The sequence below is a fragment of the Oryctolagus cuniculus genome, chromosome 18 (assembly GCF_051225735.1).
Source record: "Oryctolagus cuniculus isolate XC-2025 breed Fujian yellow rabbit chromosome 18, ASM5122573v1, whole genome shotgun sequence".
In the NCBI taxonomy this organism is placed as follows: domain Eukaryota; kingdom Metazoa; phylum Chordata; class Mammalia; order Lagomorpha; family Leporidae; genus Oryctolagus; species Oryctolagus cuniculus.
This window is the reverse complement of record NC_142884.1, coordinates 17,708,714-17,730,755: the sequence shown is the minus strand read 5'-3', so window position 1 is coordinate 17,730,755 and position 22,042 is coordinate 17,708,714. Positions and strand designations below refer to the sequence as shown.

Here is a 22,042-nt window from a genome sequence, read left to right as displayed (position 1 = left end):
TCTGCCTGGTTGGTGGTTGTTGTCACTGCTGTTTTGCTTTTCAAACAGGAGGAATTGCCCACAACTCTAGGTATCTGGCTTCTCTTGAGAAATCAAATGATCTGGCAAACACACATTGCTGCAAGGCTGAGTTGGCAGGAGCAGGGCCCTGCTTGTCTCTTCAGAAGAGGCACCTGCCGTCCGGTTCACTGCAGACTGCCCCAGCCTCTCGCCTGTCTCCCTGACGCAGCCCAGCTCTCTGGCCCTCCCAGACTCTCCCCCTGTGTGCCTCCTCCCTCTGCCATCTACAGAAATAATTGTCGCTGTGGTCACGGGGCCCCAGAACAGCCACGCCCCGCTCCCCTGGCTTCCCATTTGCTCTCACTTTTTCCTAGACTTGCTGGTTGTTAAGCTTCCCCCTCCGTCTTGTGCTGCCAGTTCCACTCTGTGCCTCTGGGCACAAGTTGTGCAGTGACCCCTACACACACACACACACACACACACACACACACACGACCCTCCACTTCCCTGCATGGGAAGTACTAGTAGTCACCATCCACAATGGCCATGGCCAGCTCTAGGTTAAGGGAAAGAAAAGTTATTGGACACCTTGAGCCAGGTGCCTAGCACTCTCCTGCCTGAACAAAATCAGTTCTGTTGGCAGGAAGGAGGACACGGCGGCCCACTTTCCCCTTCCTCTCTAGCAGGGGGTTTCATCTTCCAGACGCTGAAGGCAGAGACAAAGCCCAGTGTTTCACACTGCAGGACAGAGCGTGAACTCCTTCCCTGGAGACCTGTGACTCAGGGTGCACTGATCCCTGAGATTGTGCTGAGGCCGTCTTTTGCTCACTCAGACAGCAAGCAGTGGACAGTGTAGATGTCCCTACCCTCTGGAGCTGACATTTTAGCAGTGGGGCAGTCACTGAGTGGATAATAAGTAGTTGAATGCTGACATCAGCTAAGAAAAATAGAGGGGCGGGTGCTGTGGCACAGCTGGTTAAGCCACTGCCCTATAGTGCCGGCATCCCATATGGGCACCAGTCCAAGTGCTAGCTGCTCCACTTCCAATTCAACTCCCTGCTAATGCACCTGGGAAAGCAGCAGGATGGCCCAAATCCCTGATCCCCTGCTGCCCACGTGGGAGACCCAAAAGAAGCCCCTGGCTTCAGCCTGGCCCAGCTCTGGTTGTTGTAGCCATTTGGGGGGTGAACCAGTGAATGGAAGATCTCGCTCGCTCTCTCTCTCTAACTCAGCCTTTCAAATAAATAATCTTTTAAAAAATAGAGTGGTTAAAAGAGGTTTTTACAAGACAAGTACACTGTATGCACGGGGGCTTGGGAAAAGTTGACATCATGGGAAGGAACCACCTGGAAAGATATCCAGATATCCTGGGTCAGGCTTGTAGGTCGGGGGAACAGAAGAGAAGGCTTGTTAGATCAGAGTTCAGTCAGGGGTGCAGAGAGAAGTCAAGGAACCTGGCAGGGGCGGATCCTGTGGGCTCCTAGCGAGGGCTGAAGTTGGGGTTTTATTCTAACAGGCTAAGGAGTCACTGGGGAGAACTCAGCGAAGACATGGCAGGATCTGCTCCTAGCATCTGAGTTGTGCAGGTGTCTGGAGATGTCCCCTCTGTGCCCCCCTTCCAGTGCCCCAGTGCTCACTATGACTCATGCCTCACGCTCACTTCCTTTCTGGGGAGTAGCTGGGCAGGGTGGCCTGCAGGACAGCTGCACAGTCGTCTGGCCTCCGTGTGCAGCCGCCAGTTCACAGGAAATACAGGGGTCAGGAGAGCAAGTTCAGGGGTACCTCAGGGACCCCGAAACTGGGGACCTCCCCATGACACCTGACCCCATGCCCCCAACAATAAATACTGTGAAAATTAAGGGAGGGTGGCCATTACAGGGAAAAGACCTGCCCGAGGGCGGGATCGTCCACTTTGGATGCCGAGTTGAGCAGACCAGCTGCTGTTGAGATAGTGAGATAGTGGGCAGCTGTGTGGTAGGCAGGGCATTGCGTGTTCCCTTAGCTGGGTGTGGTAATAGTATCACGGTTATTTTATTAGACACCTTCTCTGCTAGAGATACAAGCTATAGTATTCACAGGTACAATCACCTGAGGTCTGGGATTTACTCTTAAAAAAAAACACTCTGTCAAAAACAAAAGTGCAGGCTGGGTGAAGACAGATAGGAGAGGCAGAGCCACTGGTCAGGGAGCCAGCAGGGTGGCTCTGAGACCTCTCTCTGCTGTTCAGTATATTTGAAAATTTCCATAATTAAAAGTACTTTGAAATGAGTAAAGCCGTCCCCCCAAAATAAAGCCACGTTTCTCATGCTCTGGGAATAATGACATCTGCCACATCTCACTTTTCCCTTTTCTTCCTCTGCAGCATGGCTGGGAAGACACCCTTGCTGCCTGCTCTGCCCTGCTGAGCCGCTGTGTCCCGAGCCCCCAGGACAGCCCCTGCCTCCTGAGGTTGTCCTGGCTCAGCTGTCCACAGCGATGGTGGAGAACTGGACTGCACAGGCTCACAACCTTCGCGTCTGGTTTCAGGGGCCAGCATCCTTCATCCTGGGCCTGGCGGCCCTGAACAATGGCTGAGGGCCAGGGGACCCCCTAGAGCTACACCTCAGCTTCCAGGGCCCAGCAGCACTCCAGTGCCCGTGGACTATGACCACTTATCGGCCCCTTCCCAGTGATGGCGTGGACCTGGCAGCCAGCTGTGGGGCCAGAGCCGCTGACGTCCTGCCTGGGCCGCACACGGGGGACTACACGCCCATGGGATTCTGGGCCCAAAATGGCAGCATGTCCCAGCCCCTTGGTGAGAACCCAGCCACCTCTACCACCCGCCCCAGCCCCACCACCCCTGCGATGCCCAAGATGGGCGTGCGTGCAAGAGTGGCCGACTGGCCGCCCAAGCGGGAGGCCCTAAGAGAGCAGAACAACCCGAGCCCCTCCCAGGATACAGATGGCGTGAAGGCCACCAAGGTGGCCCATTCCATGAGGAGCGTACAGAACGGGCAGCCTCCCGCCAGCACCCCGGCTTCCTCAGGGTCCAGAGCCTTCCACCGGCTCTCCAGGAGAAGGTCCAAAGATGTGGAATTCCAGGACGGGTGGCCGCGGTCCCCCGGCAGGGCCTTCCTCCCCCTGCGGCACCGCAGCAGCAGCGAGATCACCCTTAGCGAGTGCGACGTGGAGGACGTGGGGGAGCCGCGGGGCCCCAGGCACACGGGCGCATTGCCCCTCTTCCGCGAGTATGGCAGCACCTCGTCCATCGACGTGCAGGGCGTGCCGGAGCAGAGCTTCTTTGACATTCTGAATGAGTTCCGCAACGAGCAGCCCGAGGCCCGCGGCTCCCAGACGCTCACCGAGCTCCTCCGGGCAGATCCCGGCTCACATCTGGTGGGGGGCGGCTGTGGAGCCAAGGGGGACGCCCGCAACGGGCAGCCCAGCAAGGACAGTCTCCTCCCACTGCAGCCCATGAAGGAGAAGGAGAAGGCCCGGAAGAAACCTGCGCGGGGCCTGGGCGGCGGGGACACGGTGGACTCGTCCATCTTCCGCAAGCTGCGGAGCAGCAAGCCGGAAGGCGAGGCGGGCCGGTCCCCGGGGGAGGCGGAGGAGGGACGCAGCCCCCCGGAGGCCAGTCGGCCCTGGGTGTGCCAGAAGAGCTTTGCCCACTTCGACGTGCAGAGCATGCTGTTCGACCTCAACGAGGCGGCCGCCAACAGGGTGGCGGTGGCGCAGCGGCGCAACACCACGACGGGCGCCTCCGCCGCGTCGGCTGCTTCGGCCATGGCCTCCCTCACGGCGTCGCGGGCCCACAGCCTGGGCGGCCTGGACCCCGCCTTCACCAGCACAGAGGACCTGAACTGCAAGGAGAACCTGGAGCAGGACCTGGGCGATGACAACAGCAACGAACTGCTGCTTAGCTGCCCGCACTTCCGCAACGAGATCGGCGGCGAGTGCGAGCGCAACGTGAGCTTCTCCCGGGCCTCTGTGGGCTCCCCGGGTGGCAGTGAGGGCCCCCTGACGGAGCCCAGCCTGAGCTCCTACCGCACCAACGCCAGCATCTCGGTGCTGGAGGTGCCCAAGGAGCAGCAGAGAACGCAGAGTCGACCCCGGCAGTACAGCATCGAGCACGTGGACCTGGGTGCCCGCTACTACCAGGACTACTTCGTGGGCAAAGGTGACAGGGTGGGGACAGGGGTGGGCTGTGGCTTGTCTCCGAGACCCTCACCGCGCCGTCTTTGGCTCTCTGCTAGGCCTGCTCCTCACTGAGGACTCGGCAGGAATCAGACCTGGAGGGCTAGAAGGAGGCAGACTGGAACTGCACCCAGCCCTGAGTCCTGTGTCCAAGCCTGGCTAACGCCTCGTCCGCTAAGGCCCCAGTAGAGAGGCAGTTGCCCAGCAAGCAGGGGCTTGGTGTCACTGTGCCAGGGATACGGTACTGACCAGCTTCAAACAGCAGTTCCGCCTTCCTAGACTTAACGTCACAGCAGCCGGCTAAGGCACAATGAGGTGCCCCAGGAGGCTACATGCCAGGGAAGAGAGACCCAGAGGGTGAGCTGGGGCCTGCAGCGTTCAGTAGGGACAGTGGGGGCCGGCTTCCTCAGCCGATGCCATCTGAGTACTGAGTGGGAGGAGTTGAGGGAGGAAGCCACGTGCAGACTGGGGACAGTGTTCCTGGCACAGGCACCAGCAGGCCTGAAACATTAGAGGAAGAGGGCACTGTGGCCCACTGAGGGAGAGATGACAAGGTCAGAGCCTGGGGCACTTCGGGCCCACGCTGAGGACTCTCTTTTTCCCCTGAGTAAGATGTGAGCAGCGGAGGAACCTGGCCTGGTTCCAGGGTTCACAGCTTCCCTCTGGCTGCGTGTGGGGAGCAGGGAGACCTGGGAGGAGGCTGCCGTGACGGCCCAGGCAGGAGGTGAGGGACAGGTCCAGGGCGGGAGCCTAGCAGTAGGAAAGGATCTTTCAGGCAGCTTCTGGATCCATTTTAAAGACAGGGCTGTCCTTGTGTGGAGGGCATTGACACTGAGGAGAGATGAGCTCCATGTATCCTGCGGCTCCCTGCTCCTGGTGGGCAGTCCCGAGAGGCAGCATGGCCTAGTGCAGAGACCCCAGACCTGGGCATCCATGGGGCCAGGCAGCAAATGGACAGAAGTGAAGCCTGCCAGACAGGGTCTAGGCAGCTCCTGCTCAGCTCTAGCTCACTGTGTCATGTGTAAAAGCAGACAAACCCCGTATTGCCGGCCTTTCTCACTTTGCAAGACGCTCTTAAACGTCATATATTTTTATTTTATGTGGCCTCCCCTGGTTTTAAACGCTAGTAGCTGTGTCATTTCAGACTTGCTAGTGACAGGCCTACACAACATAGAAACATCTCTCATCTACAAAGAAGCCTCAAGGTCGGCAGCCCAGGGCCAGTGTGGTTACTGGTCAGCATCAGCAGAATGCCAGTCCTCAGGGTGGTTCCTCTGGGCCAAAAAGGCTGCTAGAGCATCAGCCATCACATCCACATTTCCAGGCAGAGAAAGAGCAGGAAGGGTAGGGATGAAAGGCACCTCTTGTCAAGACAGCTCCCTTCACAGATGCCCCACCCAAGCACTTGTGCTTGCCAGCCATTCCCATATACAGGGAAGCTGGAGAAAGTAGATTATAAGTAGGCAGCTAGTACTCCACAGCAAGTAAGTTTCTAGAAATTTTAGTAAGCAGTGTCCTAGTCAAGAATCATAAATATCACCCACGTCATCCCGCTGAGCCCACACTTGGAGTCGGACAGCCCAGGGCGTGCGGTGCCTGTTCCATGGCTTATTAGATGGTGGCCGTCCTCATGTGAGCGCCACAGGTGACTATGGGAGCAGCACAAGCCCACAGGAAAATGACCAAGAGGTTGAAAATTAAGGGATAGGCCGGCGCCGCGGCTCACTAGGCTAATCCTCCGCCTTGCGGCGCCGGCACACCGGGTTCTAGTCCCGGTCGGGGCGCCGGATTCTGTCCCGGTTGCCCCTCTTCCAGGCCAGCTCTCTGCTGTGGCCAGGGAGTGCAGTGGAGGATGGCCCAAGTGCTTGGGCCCTGCACCCCATGGGAGACCAGGAGAAGCACCTGGCTCCTGCCATCGGATCAGCGCGGTGCGCCAGCCGCAGCACGCCGGCCGCGGCGGCCATTGGAGGGTGAACCAACGGCAAAAGGAAGACCTTTCTCTCTGTCTCTCTCTCTCTCACTGTCCACTCTGCCTGTCAAAAAAAAAGAAAATTAAGGGATGAGAAAAGCAGTTCCAGGCAGTCGCTAACCAGGAGAAAGGCACGTGAAATAGGCCTCAAGGCTAAAAGCACTTGTTGGAGGAGAGGAGAAGGCCATGTTATGTTGAATTTTAAAAACCCACCAAGAAGCTCTGACAGTCGTGGGCCTTTGTGTGCCTGGAAAGCTGGTTTAGGGCCCAGAAATAAAAATGGAGACGGCTGCGGGGAGAAGGGGACAATGCGCGATCCTAGCAGTGAGCGAAGCAGACAAGGCTCCCTCTCTGAAACGGGCAGGTCTCGTAGCCAGCACGCGTGGATAGAGCAGATTTTGGTAATCTAATCAAAGCTGGATAGTACACTTAGATAGATTAACCTTGTGCCTAGCCCATAGAAAACACGCTCTTTTCAGCCCACACATGAAATACAGAAAAGGAATGTGGATCAAGTAAGGATCAAGTCAGATTATACCTTAGAGTACTTAGTTCTTTGTTGAACAGGTACTGAGTACTCAGCATGGAGGTTTGAAAACTGCCATTTTCTTTCTAAAATGGATTTCTGTGTAGCCCTGGAAGCTCATTAGTCAGCCCGTGATCAGTGTTCACTGAGGGCCTGCCATCTGCCGGCACTCCCACAGTGCTGGGTGCGCACCAGGAGCAGCACAGCCACCCTGTCGGTGCTGCAGAACAAGCTGGCATCCGAGGACTACAGTATTAGTCTGTCCTCCGCCAGCTGGGGAGATTGTTGGAACCTCTGCAGATGCTGTTCTGATGGGGGCTGTGAACCAGGCCACAGCATTTTGACCTTAGATGAGTCTTTGATTGACGAGAGTGTCTGAGAACAGGAGCCATCAGTTGAATGTTCGGAGCACTAGGGTGGGGAGGTGAGGTGGGAGGTGAGGTGGCTGCTTGCAGCACCCTTGCGTCCCTGGCGCTGGGTACTACTACCTTGTGGACTTGGCTCAGGCCAGACTGCTGATGGCTTCCCAGCACAGGCAGGAGATACTCACAATTACACAGAGGGGCAAGCCTGCCCCAGCCCCATTTTACTGCTCAGAATGCTGGCAGCTGCTTGACCAGGGCCATGCCTCTGAGGAGGGCCAGAACCCTGCTGTGAGCCTCCCAGAGGCAGAATCTTAACCATTGTACAGGAACTCTCTGGCAGCTAAGTCAGGCAGTGCAAACCTGGGCTTAATCTCAGCGGTGCTGGGTGTACTGCATGCCATGCACAGTACTGGGCATTTTATAGTTGTAGTTTTACCTCACCCTCACGTCGTCTCTCCGAACTGTGGGTTGCACCAAGGCCCCCATTTATCGGATAAGAGCGCTGAGTGTCAGAAAGTTCTGTGTTTTGGTAGAGATGGTACGGTATTGGAACTTTCACTTTCTGCAGTTTCTCCATTGAGTATGGCTGTGGCCAGGCATGAGGTTGGGTGGCAGGGATGCCCCTGTCAGCCCATCCGCTGGCCTGCCGTGGGCCCTGACTGCACTCGCCTGCTCTTCCTTTGCAGAGCATGCCAATTACTTTGGTGTGGATGAGAAGCTGGGGCCCGTGGCCGTGAGCATCAAGCGGGAGAAGCTGGAAGACCACAAAGATCACGGACCTCAGTACCAGTACAGGATCATCTTCCGGACCCGCGAGGTCAGTCCCACCCCTGTCATTTCTACAACATAGATGATAGTGAGCTGCTCTCCCTCACGCGCCCTTCCTCTGTGCCGTATTCTGCTTCGTTCCGTGTGACCCTCCCTGCAGCTTTGGGAGAGTGTTCCTGTTAGTCTCCCATTTTGTGGAAGAGGAAACTAAGACCCAGAGATTGAATGACTTGCATAGGATCAGAGAATAAGCGGCCAAGCTGGGGTTTGAATCCAGTCTACCTGACTTTGAAGCCCAAGATTGCAAAATCTATTTGCAAGAGATTAGCTGTAGTTAGCATAAGGAGCAAAGGGGGAGGGAAGAGATCATTTCAGGATTATGGGGTGTCCTACGTAATGGAAAGAAGAATGAAGACAACAGCCTCAGGCCTGGCAGGAACTGGGGCGTCCCAACAGGCTGTGCTGTTAGGCTGATCAAGACTTTCCGTTCTGGGGAGAGAAGCCCTTTGTCACACGTGGCCAGAGCTTTCCCCTGGATTAAATGTCAGCTGTGACTAGGGAAGGAGGCCTATTGGGGACATCCTTGCTCTGATAGGACTCTACGTTATTGTAAGTGACAGAAATCTCTGTTAGTGGCTTAAGCCAGAAAGAGAATTCAGTGGCTCGTGTAACTGCAAGTGCAGGGCTAGCTTCAGGCGTGGCTGCACTCATCCAGTGAGGTCAGCAGAATGCTGCCTCCTTGTCTCTCTGCTCTGCTGGGCTGTGTTTCTTTCTGCATTGTGAATATGTCATTCTCTTCTGCCGCTCTAAAGCTCTTCTCCCTCCCTCTGTGTCCCGGGAAGATGGGCTCTGGCTGCACAGATCGTCTACGTCTCTATACCTGCTCGTTGCAAAGGAACACACTCTTACCTGCGGAATCCCCGAGAAGAGCTCGGACTGGCAGCGCTTGCATCCCAAGCCCCGCACCCCGGGCCAGTCGCTGACAGGGGTGATGGGGAAGCTGGCCAGATCTAGGACGCGGCTCCACCCTGGTCCAGGGGCAGGGCAGGGAGCCACCTGGAGGAGGAGGGAGGGCAGTTAGTTCCTCAGCAGAAAGAGGGGAGCTAGGCAAGCAGAAATTTCCAGATGACCCAAGTAAATCTGCCCAAAAAATTTCCAAAAGGCTTTCCAGAAAAGGGACCATCGGTAGCCAGGCAGGCCCCTCTGAAGTGGGTCTCCCACAGTGCAGCAGTCCCCCAGCCCCCATGGGCCTGAAAACGCAGCAGGCTGCTGCTGCCCAGGACGTTGGATTTGGGGCCAGCCGCATTCTGGACCTCATCCAGACTGGCAGATGCTGCACGAGGGCCCTCACCCCGTCCCCCGACGAAGACCTTCCCACCGAGGGGGACTGGGATGGCAGGGAGGCTTGGTGGCAGTGGAGGAGAGGGTGCTCCCGAACCACAGGTGGTCGCTGGCCTCTGCCTCCCTAGCCCCTGCCTGCCTCTGCTCACCTTTCTGGGCAGATGAGCACCAGGGCAGGATGTGAGGTGACAGCGCCCATCCCATCAGACTATTGCAGGACACCCGGGCAACTGCTGGGTGGGACGACAGCCACAGTCATATACCAACAAGCAGTAATTATTACAGTTCGTTACTAGGGCGACTCCGCTTCATGCTGTGTGTTAGGCATGGTTCTATGTCCTTCGTGTGTGTTAACCACTTAAATCTTATCACAGCTCGGCGACAAAGGCTCTGTGTCCTCATTTAGGACAAAATGGGCACAGAAAGGTTAGGGACTTGCCCACTGTACCCTCCCGTGTGGCAGAGCCGGTGGCTGCCTGTGCTCCAGCTGCCACACACAGCTGTCTCTGGGCGACGACTGACTCAGCTCGCACTGCACTTGGGGCCCATGCATGAGTTAGGAGCTCAACTAAGGCCAGCATTGTTGTTTTTCGGCAATTGGAATGTGCTGAGTGAATTTTTAAAGTACCAGACCGTGTCACAGGTGCTGAGGGTCAGGGGCTTTAGTGCCTGGATCCTGGGTCAGGGCATGATTGTCTTGATGTGGTCCCTGCTCAGTCAGTTTAAAATGGACTCAATGCCATTCCCAGTGTATGACTACTTGCATCCACTTTTTTTTAAAGATTCTATTATTTAAGAAGTAGAGTTACAGACAGAGAAAGAGACAGAAAAAATTTTCTATCCTCTGGTTTACTCCCAAAATGGCCATAATGGCCAGAACTGGGCCTATCCAAAGCCAGGAGCCAGGAGCTTCTTCCAGGTCTCCTATGTGGGTGCAGGGGCCCACGTACTTGGGCCATCTTCTACTGCTTTCCCAGGCTATAAGCAGAGAGCTGGATTGGAAGAGAAGCAGCCAGGACACAAACTGGTGCCCATGTGGGATGCTGGCAGTGCAGGTGGAGGCTTAGCCTACAACACCACAGTGCCCGCCCCTACTTACATCCACTTTGTACCCCAGTACCCACAAAAGAAGCCTCTGGGGACTCCAGTCCACCCGGGCCAGGTACAAGACTCAAATCTCACAGTCAGGGTCTGGGGTTCATCCATTTTACAGGTCCACCATCTGCCAGCCCTGTTGGGCACAGAGGGTGCAGGAGTGGACTACATTCTCATGGGGGAGACAGACAGGACACAAGGCACTGTAGGAAATCAGACAGCATGGCCCACAATGGCAAGACAGCAAACAGAGCAGGGAAGGTTGGGGGGAGGTCAGGATGATCGAGAGAGGCATTACTGAGAAGATGACATTTGGGTAAGGACTTAAAGGAGGGAGAGAGGGAGAATAGCATTCAGGCAGCGGGACCACCCAGTGCCAAGGTCTTGTGGCAGAGCCATGCCTAATATGCAGAGACCTGGTATGAGTCCTAGTTCTGCCGCTCAGCAGCTCTGACGCCTTGGGCACGTGACTTCCCCACTCGAAGCCTCCATTTCCCTCTTGGAAATCCCAGGCTCCTAGGACTGTGGCATGGGCTTGGTGAGGTTGCACGTAAGAAGTGCAGATCTCAGTCTCATCCCCTCGCCACACTCGAGTCAGCCCTGTGGACTGTGGCACCCTATAAGGTTTGCAACTACAACAGGCCTCTCTCTACCCTCACGCACACACAGTCTCGGCCCGGGCACAGCCCCATCACCTAGAGTCGGAGGGAGGGGCAATGGCCGGCAGGCTTTGCCTCACTCCTTCCTAAGGCCTTTCCCGTCATCAGGCAGAGGATCACGTAGCCCCAGAAGAACACCAGCAGTGGTAATTGCTCACGCTCTGGGCACATGTTAGTGCCAGGCACTGTCCTGAGGGTTCTACGTGCCCTAACCCATCAGATCCTCTCAGTTCCCCCATGCCAAGGGTCTAGTTATCATCCCCATTCTACAGATTAAGACCTTGAGGCCCAGAGAGATGATCACTTGTCAGAGTGCCCCGTGGGCTATGCTCTTAGCCACCGCTGCACAGGGCCTGTCAGGTCAAGTTTGAAGTCTGGTTTAGTACAGCTCTGCCATCCCCTAACCATGTGACCTTGGGCAGAGGGTTCTACCTCTGCATCTCGCTTTCTTCATCTGCAAAATGGGTTGCAGGCTGTGACCTTCCAGCTAGAGAAGAGGGGAGAATCTCTGGTCTGCGCACATCCAGGGGTGGCCCCAGGCTGCTAAGCACTCAGTGCCCCGCGTGCCAGCCGGTGCCGTGACTGGCACCGCTGTTGTGGCCATCATTCTTTCCTGAGAGGCCAGAGAACCATCCTGGGGAGCAGGGATTGAACTCGTTGACAAGGTTCCATGTGCACATGCCCTAGGATCCTGTAACCAAGGCATGGGGGCCAGAGCAAAGGACCCAGGCTGCCTTCCAAGCCAGCCAGCTGGCCTGCCCCAGATGGCCACCCCCGGCCGCCAAGCAGACAGCGTCAAGTGGGCCCGCAGCTCCCAGCAGATGGGATATGAGCATTGGCAGTGCCAGGCTTCCCACTGAGGCAGGAACAGACTTGGAGCTGGGCTTTGGCACCACACTCCCAAGCGCCAGCTCCTGGCCCCCACCCCAGTGAGCCTGGACAGGACAAGTCCAGGCCAGGACTGACTGCCCTGAACCCCTTTGCTGGCACTGTCTCGCCTGGCACATAGGACTGTCCAGCCCACCAGGCCGCATGAGTTCCCTTTGGCCTGACAAACATGGCGGGGGTATTTCATTTCATTTCATTTGAAAGGCAGAGGTGACAGGGAACCACGGAGAAAGAGATCCTTCATCTGCTGGGTCCCTTCCCAAATGACTCCAATAGTGACTTGGGCCAGGCTGGAGCCAGGAGCCAGGAGCTCCATCCTGGTCTCCCACCTGGGAGGCAGGGACCCATGTACTTGGACGATCTTCTGTTGCCTTCGCAGGCGCATTACCAAGAAGATGGATTGGAAGCAGAGTAGCCAGTGTGGGGATGCTGGCATCCATTAAGGGTGGTGGCTTAACTGTCCCACCACAACCCGGCCCCACACCTGAGTTTTTGCCAGGACATAGTTGCAATGTTTTTTTTTTTTTAATTGGGTTTTTCTTTAACAGTGTTTGTCTTTTTAACTGAGAAGTACCAAGTGCTCATTGTTAACAATTTAAGCAATACGTAAGTGTGCAAAGTAGAAAAGGGGAAGTTTCAGTGAAGAAAGCAAAGGGACCTCAGTTTTGTCCATTAAGTACATTATGTAAGTGGCATACGCCCTTAAGATAATCTCTAAGGAAAAAAACAAACTGTAGAATTTGTTAGAGGTTAAATTTTTAAAAAATTCTGAAGTATTGTATGTGGCTTTGTATACACTTGACATGTGTCTGCAAGTAAGAGCGGCTAACATGTCTTGAGCTCTCAGTGTGTGACAGATGTTGTGCCAGGCAGCTCTACAGGGATTATTTTATTGACTCCTTTCAGTGCCCTGAGGTAGGCATTCTTAGCTCCATTTTATCAGTGAAGTAACAAGTTCAGGGGCTGATCATGTGGCTCAGTGGTTTAAGCTGCCACCCGCAACACCAACATTCCCTATGAGTGCTGGTTTGAGTCCCGGCTGCTCCACTTCTGATCCAGCTCCCTGCTAGCATGCCTGGGAAAGCAGCAGAGAATGGTCCAAATGCTTGGGCCTCTGCTATCCACGTGGGAGACTCAGATGGAGTTCCTGGCTTCAACCTGGCCCAGCCCTGACTGTTGCAGCCATTTGGAGAGTGAACCAGCAGATGGAAGATGTGTCCCCCCCTCCCCCCTTACTCTGTCTTTCAGATAAATAAATCTTAAGAAGCAGGGTAGATAAATTAAGCCATTTTTTTTCGGGGCTACACAGCTAAGGAGGAAGTACAGCTGGGATTCAAACCCAGCCTGGGTGGACAACTCCCAAGCAACCTTCAGGAGAAGTTCTTGAAGGGTACACAGACTGCACAGCACAGAGAAAGGCAGGGAGTGGGTAGAGATTCACTTGGGCTGGTAGGAGCCCCCTTGCTTGAACAGCACTGTGTCCCTTTCACAGCTCACTTGATTTCATAACCTGCAGTGAGAAGATGCCAGATGTTACTGGGTTCTGAGCCAGAGGGCTGTGATGTGACTCGGGCTGCTCCAGGAAGAATGGACTGGAAGTGGGGCAGGGACAAGGAGACCAGAATGAGGCGGCTGTCCAGGTGGGAGATGACAGTGGACATGACCAGGTGGAGACAGAGCTGGCCACTCAAGATCTGCTAGCGCCCTACTTACCCCCAATGCAGAAGGAAAAGCTGGGAGCTTTTCAAGTAGTGGGCATTGGTGAAGTTTTCCAGTCCGTGTTGTCCCTTGGCCCCAGCAGAGGGCGCCGTGGGACAGTGTCAGTGGGACAGTGAGCCACTGAGCCTGTTGGTGCTTTAATGGGAACCCACAACCCGGGGGCCACCCACATTGGCAGGACAAAGCACCTGACATCATTGCTGTTCACAATCCGTTTCAAAACTTCCTTGCCTGTGATAAAAAGAGATTTGTTTTTTAATTACCGTGGCCAAAACTGGGAACTCCCAGCCCTGAGATCATTTCATTCCTTCCACACATGCTTCTTGCCCCAGGTCCTGTTTAGAGAGTGGGCTGTCTGCTTAGAGGCAAAGTCTGAACACATTTTCACTGTCTCCTGTGTCTGTTGACTTAGGTGAGGGTGTTTGGGGAGTCAACAGTGATCTCTTTGGTGTTTGAACCATTGCTCCAAGTGTATTTTTCAGGTGCATAACAAGCCCCTGGGGAAGAGATTTTCTTTGTGATATTCTAGACCCCCTGGATCTCCTGTACCTGGCCCAGGGCGTGGCATGACCCGGTGGCCAGCGCACACTGTGACCGGAAGCATAAGCTGATGCTAGTGGGGACGTGAAGCAACAGGGCTCTCAGACAGGACTAGCAGGGTGTAAATTGGTACAGCCACTTGGAAAACAGTTTGGCAGTTCAGTGCGAGTGAAGATTAGCATGCCTGGTGACTTAGCACTGTCTCTCCTGGGTATAAACCCAAAGAAAAATGTGTTCCTGTGCACCAAGAAATGCTTCTGTGACCGTCCCTGGCGGCACTATTCACAGTTGTCAAATACTGGAAGCAACTCAGTGCTCAACAGCAGTAGAGAGGATTAAACCTGTGGTGGCAAAAATGTGGGCCTCACAACAAAGTGGAGTCTCATGCATGTGGCCTTAAGAAAGCCAGCACGCGAAAGGATGCAGACTGCGTGAAGCGCAGAAGCGGGCGGAAATAGATTACGATGTTGGAGTCAGCGTGAGGTTGTGCTGGGGAGGAGGGAAGGGCCGCGGAAGGGCTCCATGGGGCTGGAAAAGCATTTCTTGACTGCGCGGTGATTACCCAGGTCTTTGTTAGAAGTTCTGTGGCCATGCACAGATGTGTTATGTACTTTTATATGTGTGAATTAGACTTCACGGCAAAAAGAGAAGAGGTCGTGAGCTTTGGAAGACTCAGACCTTCGTTGGAATCCTGCTTCAGCCACTTGTCGGCTATGGAAGCCTTGGAAAAGGCACTAACCTCCTGAAGCTTCAGTTTGCTCATCTGTAAGGCAGAGAGAAAATCTCCCCTGGACCTCTACATATAATTAGACATTACTGTAGTATCTGGGTACAGTGCCGTGAGCTGTACTTTCAGAAGTGGGAGCTGTTATTAAGGTACATCAGTTAGAAATTTCCTTGACAGCAAAGTAACAGAAGACCTGACCCTCAATAGCTAAAACAATTAGGAGGTTATTTTAATTGTCTAATAAGAATGTTGGAGGTGGGCAGCTGCAGAGAGGGGAATTCGCCCCAGGAGTCCTCACCAAGCCGAGTTGCCCTTGCTTCTTGTCTGGAGCTGATCACATGACCAACTATTGGAAGAGCTTGGAAAGCAGTATCGGAGGAAGGGCACTGAGGGAGCCGTGACTGGCTCGGCCTGAAGTTTTTCCTGCAAGATTGCATGTCAGAATCACCCGAGAGGAACTTCCTATACATGTGTGTCTGTGCATGCGTGTGCGTGCGTGTGTGTGTGTAGCTAGGTAAGAGGGTACTTCAAAAGATTATGGCAAGGTGGGATTAGAAAATAAGTTTAGGGCCAGGAATCGTGGCTCTGCGGGTTAAGCCACCACTTGGGATGTCCAGTCCTGTGTCAGAGCGCCAGTTTGAGTCCAGTCCAGCTTCCTGCTAATGCCTCCTGGGAGGCAGTGGATGAGGGCTCAAGCACTTTGTCCCTGCTGCCCATGTCAGAGACCCAGATGGAGTTCCAGGTTCCTAACTTCAGCCTCGCCCAGCCCTGGCTGTTGCAGACATTCAGGGGGAGTGAACCAGTGGATAGAAGATCTCTCTTCCCCCTGCTCCCACCCTTTCTCTCTGTTGCTCTGCCTTTCAAGTGGATGAAAATAAAAGCAAATAAACATTAAAAAATTAAAAATATAAGTCTGAGGGTGGCACGTGGCCAGTGATTAAGAGACCAGTTGTCGTGCTCACATCCCACATTGGAGTACCTGAGTTCAATTCCCAGCTCCATCTCCTGATTCCAGCCTCCTGCTGTGGAGACCTTGGAGTCAGCAGTGGTGATGGCTCAAGTAGTTAGGTTCCTGCTACCCACATGGGAGACCTGAATTGAGTTCCTGGCTCCCAGGTTCAGCCCCTGGCCACCATCATGGGTATTTGAGGAGTAAGCCAGCAAACAGGAGCATTCTATTCACCCCCACCCCTCCATGCCTCTCAAATAAAAATTGTCTTAAAATTTTGTTTATTTTTAAATACATGCATGGGAGTGCATGTTTGGTCCCCAATTCAGACCAATTGAATCAAAATCACTGGTGTTGATTTGGAAACTGTTTGAAAGCCAGTGCCACAGTTAAGATTCCAGATACCAATAGCCAAGACATGCAGGTGTTTTATATGAAAGTTTATGGTCATCTGTTTATAATACAGTGTTGCAATGAGAGCCCATCTCCCCGTGGAGCCTCTTAAGTCCCTTTTATTTTCCACTACCTCATATGCCTCTCCTCCATGCCAGTGTCAGCTGCGTGGGGATGTGGGACTTCATCTTGTTCACTGCTCCTGGAATAGGACTAACGCTAGGAGTCACTCAGCCAATGTACATCGAGCATCTGCAGGTATTTCACATGCATTGTTTCATGTCATGCTCCCAGCACCCTTTCTGTCACCATTCCCACTTCACAAAAGAGGAAGTTGAGGTCAGAAATATGAAGTCCCTTGGTCAAGATCACACAGCCAGGAAGCAGCAAGTCAAGTCCTGGCTCAGACCCAGGACTTCGTGACCGTGCAGCTTCCAGCCATCACATGTCTCTTGGCAAACCGGACCCCCTCCTGGGCTTGAATCCCTCTGTAGGTCCTGAAGGCCTCCTAACCTTCCCTTGTCTCCCCTGAGCAGCTCATCACCCTGCGGGGCTCCATCCTGGAAGACGCCACGCCCACGGCCACGAAGCATGGGACTGGGCGGGGCCTGCCGCTGAAGGATGCGCTGGAGTACGTCATCCCGGAGCTCAACATCCACTGCCTGCGGCTGGCTCTCAACACTCCCAAGGTGACGGAGCAGCTCCTGAAGCTGGACGAGCAAGGGGTGAGTCAGGGCCTCTGGCGGGGGGCGCCGGGCAGTGACCTCAGCCCCACTCCTGCTGCCGCTTTCTGCGTTAGCCACTTTTTTTTTTTTTTTAACAGAAACCAACTCCTTAGGAAGGATAGTTTCAGCCGAAGGCAGGGTGGGGGCTGGGGGTAAAGGTATTGAAGCAAATTCTAGGAGCTCTAAGAGCAGGAATGTGGCCTGGTCTTAGGAAATGTCTGGAGATGAGACAGCCACACGGTTTCCACATATGCGTGTGCCTAAGTACACGTGTCTGTCCTCTCCATCTCTGCTCTCTCTCTGGAGCATTGTGGTTAGAAGTACAGCCACATGCACATTCCAGTTAGCTGATCCTGAGTCGCAGGACAGCCATTGATCAGCGTAGAAGATCACATGTCTGTTCACGGTGCAGTGACCAGGTGAATACCTAAACAAGCATAACTATTGGAGGCCTACCCCTCCCCTAAAAAATGTTAAGTGAGCCCCGAGCTCTCCAGATGTTACTGTTGCAGACTCTCAGCCAGTCCCAGTCCACCTGCGAGAGCCACTGCCAGCTGCCCTCCACCCGCCATCGAGAGGAGAACAGGCAGCATGGGCACCTGGTTGTTCCTCTCTGGAACTGGAAGGAGGACGAGGGACAACTGGGACATGTCCCGATACCTGTTTCCTTCCGCTGGCTGTGGCTCTGAATTCCTGAGCGATCCTAGCAGCTCCCAGAGCTTAGCGGGCAGAAAGATCCTTTGTTCCGTGCCTGTGCCGTGCCTGCGCCGTGCCTGCCCGGCCTCTCTCCATAAAGCTGCGCTTGCCTCTGCAGCTCTGCCGGAAGCACAAGGTGGGCATCCTCTACTGCAAGGCAGGCCAGAGCTCCGAGGAGGAGATGTACAACAACGAGGAGGCCGGCCCTGCCTTCGAGGAGTTCCTCTCCCTCATCGGCGAGAAGGTCTGCCTCAAGGGGTTCACCAAGTACGCCGCCCAGCTGGATGTCAAGAGTAAGTGGAGGCCGGTTACATCACAGGGAGGCGCCACCACGTGCCCGCCCTGCCCGTGGGCCAAGGTTAAAAGGCCCGGCAATACCAGCGGGAGGACCTGGGGCACTGGGAGCTCTGGGGTCCTGCTGGCAGGTTGCAATCAACACAACCGTCCTGGAAACAGGGCAGTATATTCTAGTAAAAGCTGAAGCTACCCCCCATCCCGCGCTCTGGGAATTGCACTGCTAGATGTACACTGTGTGAGCAAGCTGGTGCCCACGCACCTGGAGAGTGCCCAGTGTCTGCAGCCAGGATGCGGGCCCTCAGCAGCCTGGATGAGGGCCACGTCCTGCGTGTCGTGTTGGACAGCGAGTCTCAGGAGAGTAGGTGCTGGATGATGCCTTTTACGTAACAGTTATTTAGAAAGCACACCAACAGTATGCTTCTGGGGGATTTGTTCTTATTTAGAGAGCTCTTAAGAATGAGCGAGGGGGTGATAGACGGCAGTGTGCAGGCTGGTAGTGGCTGCCTCTCCGGAGGGAGGGCGGCTACTCCGGAAAATGCTGCTCACATTGGAGCTGGTGCTGGTCTCTCAGGCAGGCGATGGGACACACTCTCTGAGTGCATCTTTGGATATGAGTACAGAAATCTGTGTAGGATTACAATTCACAGTAAGCTGTCAAGGTGGGTCGGGGTGAATGGCATCCGTGGATGTCACAGCTCCTGTGGGATGGACTGCCAGTGTCCTTGCTAGTGAGCTGTTCTGGGGTTAGAATGCTCCAAGATGGCTTAGTCACTTGCTCTTCCCCAAAATTTGGCAGGCCTCCGTTTGTTCGTCTGTGGAATGGAGGCCTAGGTCACAAGACTGATCTCAGCAAGGGACGCGTTAAGTAGGTGCCTGTGTCTGCCATCATCGTCACCTTTGCCCACTCTGTCCAAAGAGGCAGCAGGAAGAATAAACATGTTACCGTGCTGTTAGCTGGCCTGGCGACCTTGGGCGGTGGTTTTTACCTCTCTACCCCAGTCTACTTGTCTGTTAAGTGAGGGTCATGGTGGTGCGTGTCTCAGGAGCATGGTGAGGGTTCACACAGACGGCAGCGATCCAAGTGTCCTAGGCCCTTGTCCTGTGCTGGGGCTCTGAGGGCTCTGCAGGTGTGAGTGCTGCCCCGGGGGTGCTCATGTGGTGACTGACCCCGCCCAACACCCTGGCACCCGGGACACCGGCAGGTGTGTCCGCTGACCTTTATCATTCCCGCGGCCAATGTCACTTTCCTCACTAAGCACAGGCAGAAAAAGGATGAGAGGCTGTGGTGTCGCCCTTGCCCATAGCCTTGCTGTCCTCACTGGGTGACGTGAGGGTCTGATGCCCAACACAGGGCCTTGGAGAAGAACAGCACCAAGCAGACCCCAGCTGCGGCCATGTGGGTTCTGTGGAAGCAGATTTCCTCAGAGGACACTGGGAAGCACGGTGCCCCAGGCAGTCTCCTCAGCCAACAGGCAGGGATGCCCCTGGCTCCCAGCCCAGCGCTGGCCCTGGTCACCCGTGGCTTCAGTGTCCCCTACCTGACACTGGAACAGTAAGGACACAGACCTGGGGGGCAGCATTGTGGTGTAGCAGGTAGAGCTGCTGCCTGCAATGCCAGCATCCTGTATAGGCACTGGTCTGTGTCCTGGCTGCTCCACTTCCATCCAGCTCCCTGCCAATGTCTTAGTAAAGCAGGTGGAAGATGGCCCAGGTGCCTGGATTCTTGCTACGCGTGTGGAAGACCCAGAAATTGTTCCTGGCTCAGCTCTGGCTGTTGGAGCTATCTGGGGGAGTGGATAGAAGATCTCTCTGTCTGTAACCCTTTCAGATAAATAAATCTTTAAGAACAAAAACCAATCAAACAAACAAACAAAAAAACCCACCGACCAGGAGTCAGTCAGCCTGGGTGCAGACTCTGCCACTCAATGCAGTGTGACCTTGGCCGAGGCACTCCCTCTCCGTGTCGCAGTTTTGCCTCTAAGTGTGGAGTCAGTAGTCAGGTGTGGCTTTCCCTGATCACAACCCCTGCTCCTGAAGGTAACTGGTGTCCTCAGTCCTTATAGTTTTGCTGCTTATGGATGCATCCCTACACAGTACAAGTTGTGGGGTCTGCATATAACGTGAATGAAATCCTACCATACATGCTTCTTTGTGTCTGGCATCTTCCATGCAATGTTATATTTGTAGCAGCTGCCCATTGCAGGCCTGACTTGCTCTTTTTCCTGCTAATTTTCCACCCTGTGAATATACTGCAGTGTGTCTATCCCTTCTTACAACTGACATGTGAAGATTCTCGAACCCATGTCCCAGGGCACATGTGCACGATGTCTTCAGGCTATGGCCCTGGAGGAAGCACTGGATTATCAGAGTGGCTGTACCACGTTACACCCCCAACTAGCCACATGAAGGGCACATGGCCCCATATCCTCACCAGCCCTTCATACCATCAGACTTTTTATTTATTTATTTTTTTATCAATCCGGTGGTTGTATATTGGGAGGTTTCCTTTTTAGCTAAACTTACTTAATTTTAAAGAGTGGACCTGAGGGACCAGCTCTGTGGTGTAGTGGGTAAAGCCACTGCCTGCAGTGCCAGCGTCCCATATGGATGCTGGTTTGAATCCTGGCTGCTCCACTTCCAATCCCACTCTCTTCTATGGCCTGGGAAAGCAGTAGAGGATGGCTCAAGTCCTTGGGCCCCTGCACCCATGTGGGAGACCCAGAGGAAGCTCCAGGTTCCTGGCTTCAGGTTGGCCCAGCTCCAGCCATTGCTGCCATTTGGAGAGTGAACCAGTGGATGGAAGACTCACTCTCTCTCTCTCTCTCTCTCTCTCTTTCTCTGTAACTGCCTCTCAAATGAATAAATAAATATTTAAAAAAACAGATTTGAGTAAAAGCGTCAAGTGGAAAACTAGCACAGATGGTGTGTGGGACATTGCAGAAACCCATGGGTTTTGGAAATGTACTAACTGGTGTCTCTCTCTCAGCCGACTCCACGGGAACCCACTCCCTCTACACGACGTACCAGGACTACGAGATCATGTTCCACGTCTCCACCCTGCTCCCTTACACCCCCAACAATAGGCAGCAGGTCAGTGATTTGCACCTGATGCATGCTTGCTCCCCAGGCGTTCTCCTCCCCTGTGGCTGTTGGCTGTCCAGCACTGGCTCTCTCAGCACTGTCCTGTGCATCAAATGAAGGCCCTTGGCCTTGGAGACCCTCCGTGTATGTGGTCACTTCACCTGGGAGGAGAGGTTAGGCCAAATGTGGAGTGACGTCTGTTTGGTACCAGTTTTTCTTGCTATTCTTTGGCCTCCTGCTTGACCCTAGCCGCCTCAATCCCTCTCAGGGGTCTCTGAGTCATCACTCGTCTTATGAAAACAAAGAATGAGTCACTCAACATTTGTTTGACTACAAATGGCAGAAGGTCAAACTGGCATGAGCGAAAAAAAAAAAAGTGGATTTATTGGGTTCTGGGAGAAGACTGGCTTTAGGTGTGCCTGGATCAAGGGCTCAGACAGCATTAACAATCCTGTCCATTTCTCACCTCTGCTCTTCTTTGGAGTGGCTTTGTTCACAGGTCCTCCTAAGTCATGACAAACGTGTCCCCTAGCAGCCATGGGCTCCCATGCCACCAGCATAGCCACTCCAGGGGAGAGACAGGTGTTCCTTCCAGTTGTCCCAGAAATGTTCCATTGCTGAAACTCATTGGGTCACCCACATGAAAATCTCTTGCCTGGGATGGAGATAGAATGGGCTGACCGGCTAAACCTGGGGCCTGTGTCCACCCCAGAGAGGGTGAGTGCAGGCAGGGAGGTGTTTTCCAAAGGGGATGGATGTGGGTCACAGAAGAGGAAGGTGGAGGGACAGAAAGGCAAGGATAGCAGCCCCCACTGCCAGTGTGACCCAGGTCCTCCCCGGACACTTCCCAGCACAGGGTCTAGGGAACGGCTCTTCCTAAAGTCTAATGAAGAGAAACCCCACAGAGTGTTGACAATTCAGGAAGTGAATATTTGTTCCTGGTTGATAAAAGTGATAGTGTAGGTTTTGTAGGCCAAAAATGGTCAAAAGTCAGCAATTTTGTAAAACTAACCTGATAGCATGCCATTAAGAGCATTGGTCTCCGAGTTAAACTAGAGTTGGAATTCTTTCTTTGCCTTTTCCTAGCTGTGTGGCCTCAGGAAAGTGACTTTACCTCTCTGAACCTCA

General features: G+C 54.3%; 1 protein-coding gene across 6 annotated transcripts in view; it reads left to right on the top strand.

Moving 5' to 3' along the window:
- SIPA1L3 (signal induced proliferation associated 1 like 3) overlaps nucleotides 1–22,042 on the top strand; it is a 242,469-nt gene that overhangs the window by 138,866 nt on the left and 81,561 nt on the right. For all 6 annotated transcript variants that reach the window (XM_008257242.5, XM_008257241.5, XM_089319237.1 and 3 more), the window contains exons 3-7: nucleotides 2,363–4,159; nucleotides 7,723–7,853; nucleotides 16,652–16,840; nucleotides 17,655–17,829; nucleotides 20,820–20,923. In XM_008257242.5, the coding sequence (XP_008255464.3) occupies nucleotides 2,644–4,159; nucleotides 7,723–7,853; nucleotides 16,652–16,840; nucleotides 17,655–17,829; nucleotides 20,820–20,923 (2,115 nt within the window). In that variant the 5' untranslated portion in view covers nucleotides 2,363–2,643. The remainder of the gene's footprint in view (nucleotides 1–2,362; nucleotides 4,160–7,722; nucleotides 7,854–16,651; nucleotides 16,841–17,654; nucleotides 17,830–20,819; nucleotides 20,924–22,042) is intronic.